The 9,065-nt window shown below is 45.9% G+C and overlaps 1 protein-coding gene across 1 annotated transcript; it reads left to right on the top strand.

The window, feature by feature from the left end:
* Window positions 1-7,384: 7,384 nt before the first annotated feature.
* Window positions 7,385-8,797, top strand: LOC124985565 (putative sperm motility kinase W). The gene has a single exon (XM_047554296.1). It carries the CDS (start codon window positions 7,385-7,387, stop codon window positions 8,795-8,797), a length of 1,413 nt encoding a protein of 470 aa, XP_047410252.1.
* Window positions 8,798-9,065: the final 268 nt, after the last annotated feature.

Here is a 9,065-nt window from a genome sequence, read left to right on the forward strand (position 1 = left end):
TTTTCTCCTTTTAAGCTGTTTATTTCAGGTATGTGTCACAGTAACAGAAAGCTGACAAGCATATTTGCTATCCCTAAAAATACTCACACTAGCTTTATATATTCTTTTCACCAGCTTTTATCCTAACCACTGTTGTAGGAAACAGACATAAAATATTGCAAATTTGTTTGGTACATTTAATCCTGGCTTTTCTTCCCTGGATGTTTTGTTGTCGTTTTAAGAAATCTAAAACCTCCCTGCTCTTTTCTTTGATTCCTGTTAGGCAAGTCCATTGTAGCTCCTGGGTTCTCCTCTGAGCCGTGAAAATGTCCCCCTCAACAAGAAGTACCTGGAACTGCAAATTTTAAAAATCCCTTCAAACTTTATAAGAGGCCCCACCCTCTACAGTGAATGATCTGCATCTCAAATACCACAAAGGCAGTAAAGATGACCCCTCCTCCCCACACACACACCAATTTCAGCCTCTTGAAAGTTCACATCACTGATGGTCATTCTGAGTCATCCTGTCCCACTCACATGAGAGAATGGTCTACCCATGGATTTTTCCCGTGTGAGTTTGCTCTTTACAATTCCAAAGAAAGAGAACATGGTGCCTGTGAAGGCAGATCTGCAAACAAGCCATGTTATTCCCCAGGGAGGAGATGGGAAGGAGCAAGCAAGGGGAATGAACGCCCTGGAAAATATCCACAGGAAGAGGGCAGGGGCTATTCTGTGTGAAGATGAGAACCTGCCCACACTGAAGGCAGACTCGCACGTGCCGCCATACCTAATAATGTTTCCAGTGGGGTCCCCTGCAGCTAATGGAGGACACGGACTAATTAGAGATCTGAAGGAAACAAGGATTAAATAATACCTTTGGGGAGGGATTCATCTCTCTACTAGGAAAAGGGAACAAGTCCTTGGCAAAGCTATACTTCCATTGAAGCAAGATAAGTTTTCAAAGTATCTAAGGAAGTTATAGAAGCCTAACTGGAAATGAAGAAGGTCCAGCTCTCGGGGAAGCCGCCTGAGGCTGACTTACTGAAGTTCTTTGTGCTCGATGGAGGCAATGGAGTCTGAGTCCTAGGCCTGGAAGGTATCAGGTGCCCTCAAAGGAGGGTCTTCCAAGAAACAGAGGTTTTGAACAACCTCAAGATCCAAAAACCTTAAACCCAAACCCTTGGCACTAATTATGATTTAGAGTCCTGAATTTTGGAGACTTTATAAAAGAAATTGATGCATAACCTGAAATCACCCAGAAACCACTTAGGACATGGGAACTCACACAAGAGATTTTATTAAGCAAAAAGACAGAAAGTCTCCCTGCAGGGAGAGAGAGAGAGAAAATAAGAGGGAGAGAGAAAGAGAAAGAGGGAGAGGGAGAGAGAGAGAGAGAGAGAGAGAGGAGAATATACAAGAAAGTGAAAGCTAGGAGGAGAGAGAGAGAAAATGGAGGGGGAGCTATTCTTAAGTAGTTTGCAGGCTAATAACAGACCAATGACAGATGAGAATGTTCACAGTCTGACAATCTGGACCAATGACTGCCAAGAATGTTCACAGGCTGCTGAGTGGACCAATAGCTGGCTGGGATGTTCACAGACTGACAATCTGGGTTGTAAAATGGTTTGGGTGAGGGAAAATAGCAGATCCATGCCAACATAACCAACATTATATGACATCCCCAGTGGGATCTGGGGCAACATCCCATTAATCTTCCCTATGTAAAATATATGGACAGTCACAGAAAGTGAGATAGATAAAGTGAGATAAATGCACATTCATATTCACATCAGTTTAAGTTCTACTGCCAGATGAGTTATGGAAAAAATAATTCCATGTTATGCGGATTTTGGATTTCAGACATGTGACTAAAAGAATGAGGGCCTGTCCTTTTTAAATGCATCTCTTTCCCAGTGGAGACAGACCCAGGCTTTATTTTTCTTCCCCACAGTGTCCAGCTTGTGACTGGTGCTCAGGAGGCAAGCTGAATTCAATTGATGAATTCCCAAAGCGCAGGCTGCGATGGGAAGTTAGAAGGTGAGTTGATGCTGGGTGCCCCCCTTGTGTATCCAGATCTCCTAAAATCAGTCCTGATGGCTGAGTGTGCTGGCAGGGTCTGTGGAGGGGCTTCTGGCGAACTGATAGGAGAGCTGTGGAGGCAGGAACCAGGCGAGGCCAGACCCAGCAATCCAGGTTCCATCATCCACCCTCACACCATTGTCACTCATTGGGCAGCAGAAATAACTCACATAACCTGCCCAGGTGCCTTCCATTCGTTTGCTCTTTCTCTCACTAAAACACTCAGGAGCGCACACAGCCGTTGGTCGTCGGTTGGGGACACGTGGTTCTTCCCCTCCGCAGCTGGGGGTCTTGGGGCAGCAGCTGGGCACCGCGGTTGGAGGAGCGGCCTCAACTCGGGTTGGGTCAGAGAAAATGGCCCCATCCAAGCAGAAATGCCCTGCAGACACCCGGCCGCCCAGCTGCCTGGCAGAGCGCGCCCTCTTCCGGCGGGCAAGGAGGCCTCACCGCTGAGGGTCCGGACACGGCTCTTCCAGGGCAGATTGGTCCTTACCAGGAATCCACCCAGCTCCTCATCCCGAAGTTGCCTCTCCAGATGTGGCTGAGGGATCATCCGGGATTCAACACCGACTTGGGGCTTCAGAGTGCAGCCATTGGTGCAGTCGGGAGGCTGGCGGAGCCTCCTGGGTCTGAAGATGCTAATCTGCGTGCCACCCTCCTAAGAGAGCCCCATCGTGCCCAGAGACCCCCTGTTGGCTCGCTGGATACGGGTAGGAGAGAGCTTAAGTGAAGGCAGCTTTTATGGCGTTTTGTAGTAAGTTCTGTAAAATACTTTGGTTTGTGACTTTTTTTGAGTAAGAAATAGTTTATAATATTGCATTTGTACTTCAGTCATTCCATCTTTCACTCAGGATGAGTGGGGAAAGTGACTGCTGACAGGCCTCAGTGATGTGAGCCCTGTTGCTCAGGAGTCACAGGTTGCTCATATGCAGAAGGATGGGTGATATTTCTCCTCATGATGCATGTTTCTGTATGTTAATGACTTGTAGGGTAGCTGTTATGGTACTAGGATTGATAAATATGAACAGGGTCCTTTTGCAATAAAACTGGTTATGACTTGATCCAAGTGTTCAACAGTTGGGACTGTTAAGTCTGCCCACACATTGCTGTGATAGAATGTGGGATTTTCAAGGGTGAAGATACAAGTCTTAATTAACCACAATGTATTCCTCTACAGGAAGTAGTTCTGCAATTTAAAATTATCCTATATTCTTGTCTTTCTCCTGACAAAAATGCGTATGCCAACAACCCCTTATGTCCAAACACAGGACTTCCAGTTTCCTTCTCAGTGACTCTAAAAACCATTTAGTGTTTTGAGAGTCTCTCTTAAACTTGGTAAAGGAATTCCTTCCCTGGAATTAAGAAAGAGAAGTCCTGATGATTTGGTTCTTAACTCCATTTGGTACTGGGTAGGCAAGGAGGAAAATGGGTATTGGCCAGCAGGACATGGATATTCCTAGGACCAGGGCACCTCAAATGGCAGCAAGGGAGTTTTCTTTTTCCAGGAATTACCTGAGCCTGAAAGCATTTCCTGAGGCTGTAGGAAAAAATCCCCTAGTTTTTTTTTTATTTGCACAAGATCTGCACATTTACAAAACACCTCCTTATGTTCTAATATGTGATGATCCCAAGGGATGAGCAAATGCACGACTGAGGCATAGCTAGTGAATAGAGAACTGGAACTGGAATCCACTCTGTCTGATTCTTCTCTGTGCTTCTTCTTCTGTCCTTAGGGTCTGCACTTATGGCCTGTGGGCCAAATTCTGCCAGCTTCTATTTTTTCTTTTTTATTGGGGATTGAGCCTGAAGGGTGCTCAATGACTGAGACACATCCACAGCCCTTTTTAGTTTCTATTTTGGACAGGGTCTTGCTAAATTGCTTAGAGCCTTGTTTAGTTGCTGAGGCTGGCCTTGTAATTGTGATCCTCCTCCCTTAGCCTCCCAAGTCACTGGGATTATAGGTATGCAAAACCATATCCTGCTAGTTTCCTGTTTTCAATTAAAAAAAAAGTTTCATTGAATGATCTTTAGAAAGTTATGTTCCAAATTTGAAAATCTCCAAAGGGATTTTTTGGAAAAAGATTATATCACTGGAGAATTCCACCTCACAATTAGAGAAGAATCAGTGAAATTCTATGCAATTATTTCTGGGAAGTAGAAGAGCAAGGAACCATTCACAACTTATTTTATGAGGCAGGCATTACCATATCATTAAGCCAGAATAAAACAATGGAGGAAAGCCAATATCAAGTGTTCAAAGTCATGAAATCAACATGAAAATCCCTATATAATGATGCATTTCATTGACAAGCATAGAAAAATCACATGGCAAATTCAACATCTATGGATAAAAACTCTTAGAAAAATAAGAACTGATAATGATATGGGTTGAATTATATCCCTGAAAAACATGCTTAGTTTATAACTCCAGACCTAAGAAAAAGAGTTTTTTTTTTTTTTTTTTTTTTTTTTCAGAAATGGCATTATTATGATGTAATTACCCCAAAATTGGGTCCTAAAGGAATAGGTTGAGCTTTTCATTCAGGATTAGTTGCTTCCTTATAGAAAGGGTGAGATTTTGGTACTATTGCATTTTTGTCCTCAGAGAGGTTCAATAGCACTTGCATCCCTATAAGGAGAATGGGCCAGGTGCCCGTTAGCTAGGTCTTGTGGCCTTATAAGGAGAATAGGGTGAGTTTTGGGTTTACTGTGCCTTCTATATTTCTACAGTTATCTTCTCTCCTATCTAGTTGATTTTTGTAGTGAAAGCTTGAATTCCCATCCCTTTCATTTTGGGGCTATTCCCCAGGTATTTCTTTGTGGTTCCCATGAGGGTCCTTTTACATGAGAAAGAGAAACCAGTCTGGTGTGGACATATAGCAGCCTATCAATAACATGGAGAATGCTGCACATATGTTTCTGCATCCCATCTCCCTTGGTTCTTGATGTCAGGAAGGTAACAAGTGTATGCATTGTGTGTGGAATCAAGAACAATGTGGCCTCTCAGGGTGAAACAACATTTTAGACATCCTCTGGGTCGGCAGAGGATCCCACCATCTCTATTCAAAGAAAGAGTCTCCTCTGTACCTTGGAGCCACCCTCAGTGGGTATGGTCTTGCAAATTCCTGAGATACACTCAAGGCATCTTCCCTATTGTGTTTGTGCAAAGAAGCTCGCATCTCTTTAGGATCTGTAATCTCTTCCACAAGCACATCTTCCTTAGCCTCAGCATTGCATATGCATTTCTGTCCAAACTGCAAGTTTTGAAAATCCTTTAGATCAGTTTGTTACTGCCCATTCTCACAGTAAATTGGACTAAAAGCTGCCAGCAATATCCATGCCAGTGACTGAATGGTGTGCTGTCTTGAAATTTCCTCCACCCAATTAATTAGTCCCTTGCTTTAAAATTTAGCCTAAAAGAGAGTCTCAGCAAATGGGCAAAATGGAATTGAGTTCTTTGACAGAAAACAATGGAATTGGCCAATGTCACATAGAGACTTCCTTTCCATTGACACTTCATTAGCATGTTCAGCATTCCTGTTGGTATTCCTTTTGACTCTTTCCAAAATTGCTCATTAATCTCCACTTACTACATTCCAAAACTTTTTAGGCTGGCATCTCTAAACAGTTGAGTTTTCTTGGTGCAATTCAGCTTTAAGCGTTTCTGATGGATGTGGTCCATTTAATCATAGCAATGACCCACTTCTCAGTACCAATTTCTGTTTTGGCTAACTTTATTTGGCAATGTAACCACCTAACCCAACAAGAACAACGTAGGGATGAAAACTTTAACCGGACTTCAGAATTTCAGAGGTCTGCATCCATAGATGGCTGAAAACATTGCTGTGGGCCCAACGTGAGGCAGCACATCATGGGACAAAGGACAAGCAATGGAAAGCTGCTCCCTTCATGGCAACAAGGAAGCAGAAAGGGAAGGAGACACAGGGAGGAAGCATCCTTTCAGGGCATTACTCCAGAGACCCACTGTTCAGTCATGTTCTATGTATCTACAGTTAACACCCATTTAGTCCATTGAAATGAGTAGGGTATGAGAGGCAAAGCTCTCGCAATCCAGTCATTTTACCCCTAATATTCCTTAACACAACAACTTTTGGGGAACACCTCTTTTTTCAACCATGAGAGGCTATAAGTCTGTCTGCTTGGGACCTGGAGGCAGGGGGAATCCCATGGTCAAGCCCAGTCTGAGCAACTTAGCAAGACTTTTTCTCACAATAAAATTCCTGGGGATGTATCTCAGTGGCAGAGCACTTGCCTAAAGTGTGAGAGGCTCTGGGGGTGATGGGTTGATTGCCAGTATGTAACAAAAAGGGAGAAAAAAAAGACAAGGAAAGAAAGAAATAGGAAGGGGTTCTTGAGGGAATGTGTTCCACCATTCTGCCCTTCCATCAACACCAAAGTGCTTTTTCCTTGATCTTGCCAGTCTAAGGCATTTGCTTATGGAGACATGAAGGGATCAAGTCAACTGAGAATTCCTCCATATCTTCCCCCTCTGGGAAGGACACTTTCTTACTGCTTCTAGGATTCTTGGCTTTTAGGTTTTGTCCTTTATCACTTTTGAGTATTTCAAACTACTGTGTTTTGTGCCTCTGAGGTTTCTAATGAGAGATCTGATGAGCACCTTAAGGGGATTATGATGAACCCTTTCCTACTCTCAACCCCGTAGGTGTGCATACTGTGTATAGAGTGTCTTAGGGAACAGGACATTATCATATTATCACGATGTGAGTGAGGTGCTACGATCCTTTTGACAGCCATTATTCAGTGTTGGGAATAAAGAAGTTGAATACCTTGAGTGTAGTTACACTGAGGTCTTTGAAAGGCAAAGGTATTAAAGACTTCTAGATTAAAAAAAAAAGTCCATTGAAGTACTATATGAATTTTAATATTTAAGAACACTATCAGTTTCCATAACCCATTGAATTGAAAAGCTTCTGGAGTCTTATTATAGTGAAAGTGAAAGAGGTCCTGTAGACCCACAGGGAGATGGCCAGTGGGGTGATGCCCAAGCATGACTGGGTCATTTCTCACTCTGACCTCACAAGGAGCCATTGTGAGGGAATGTCAAACACCGGGTATAAAACTGAGTGACTGCAGCTGGGTCTTTGTCCATAAGTACAGGAAGCTCTTGGTGGTGACCTGTCGGACTCCCAGATAGTTAGCACGTTTGGTGGTTGGTGGTTGGTGGCTGTGGTCTTTGGAGATTGGTTCTTTGATTTGGGTTTTTTGTTTTGTTTTGTTTTGTTTTTTGCTTTTGGTTTGTTATTTTTTTTTTAGCTAGCATCCTTAGTGGGTGTTCCTGCTTAGGATGGCTAGGAAGAGTAGAGAGACTAGTGTAGTGGTGCAGGAGGAGGCCTTCACAGACCGTTACCAGGTCTTGAGGGCCATTGGGCATGGGGCATTTAGTCAGGTGATCCTCGCTCGCCATCTGCTCACTAGGGCAGAGGTGGCAGTGAAAGTCCTGGAAAAGAGAATGTGGAAGAGTTTGGCCCGCTCTGAGAAACGGGCATTGATGACCCTGAACCACCCGAATGTGATCCAGCTCTTACAGGTTATCGACACTGACCAACATGTCTACCTGGTGATGGAGTATGGAGGCAGGGGATCGCTATTTGACTTCATCCCGGATGGGGGCATGCAGGAGGAAGAGGAGGCCAGGAGACTATTTAGGCAGATCACGTGTGCAGTGTGCTACTGCCACAAGATGTGCATCGTGCATGGAGACCTGAAGCCCGAGAACATTGTGCTGGATGCCAGGGGAGACATCCGACTCATCGACTTTGGCTTAAGCACCGTAGTCAAGCCTGGGCAGCAGCAGAACGAGTCCTGGGGCTCTCTGGAGGGCCCTGCAGAGGACGTCTGGAAACTGGGTATCATTTTGTATTTCGTATTGACAGGCAACCGCCCGCTTAGTATCTCCGATGCCGACTTGGAATTTCCCCAGCACGTGTCTGCTGAAGCACAAGAACTGGTCAAGAAAATCCTGGCAGAGGACCCTGAAAGCAGGCTCTCGGTAGGGGACATCTTGGAGGACCCCTGGCTGAGTCAGGGTGAGGAGAACTCATCTTCCCATGACGAGCCCCTCCCCAGCCTCTCAGACCCCACAGTACTGACGGTCCTCTTTGACATGGGCTTCGACCCATACACTACCTGGGTGTCTCTATCCAAGAGGAGGTTTGACGATGCCATGGCTGCGTATCTCCTAGTGCAGCAGCAGATAAGCCAGGGGACAGGCTGCATGAAGCCTGTGAGGCGCAGGGTGGTGCCTCAGCCGTGCCCCAGGGATCCTTCCGTGTCCCCTGCCCTCCCAAAGAGGAGGGCGAGTGAGCCTGCCCTACACACCTCCCCCTTGCCCTGTGAACCTCAGCCACCTGAGGAGGCCGAAGAGTCAGGGCAGAAGGTTGAGAGAAGCTCCAGCGTGCCTGCCATTAGACTCCGCTTCCTGCATGACAAGACCCCCACTCCCAGCCTAGCCTCCCAGCCTGACTCTGTGTGCGACAAACCCGGACCCTGCATATCAGCCGACAGCCACGTCTCCCAAGATGCCACCACAGCCCATCCCCAGGGCCACAGGAAGCGCTGGAAGCGGGTGAGGCAGAGGATCGCCGCCTGCCTCCGCCGACTGTGCTCTTGCATACCCTCCTGTGTTAGCGAAGACGAGGCCGAGACACAGGGAGACCAGAGACCTGCTAAGTTTGGAAACCGGGTGGTTCCTATCTAAATTCAGACCTCAGACGGACCAAACGAACACACAGCCAGCCAGAGGACCCTTTGCTCCGTGGATGCTGTTGTCACTATGTGGACATTGGTCACATGGACTCAAACAGCTGCAGGACTGAGTGTGCTCACTGGCTTGGGCTTCTCCACTTGGGGTCCAGCCAGGAGCACATCTGGATCTACCTGGACATTGGGTGTTTCTCCTGCCCCCACCTGGGAGAGACATCAGATGAGACTGTTTTCCCTGGGACACTTCCCCTGCCCTGTTCTTC

This window comes from Sciurus carolinensis, chromosome 5 (assembly GCF_902686445.1).
Source record: "Sciurus carolinensis chromosome 5, mSciCar1.2, whole genome shotgun sequence".
Taxonomy (NCBI): Eukaryota; Metazoa; Chordata; class Mammalia; order Rodentia; family Sciuridae; genus Sciurus; species Sciurus carolinensis.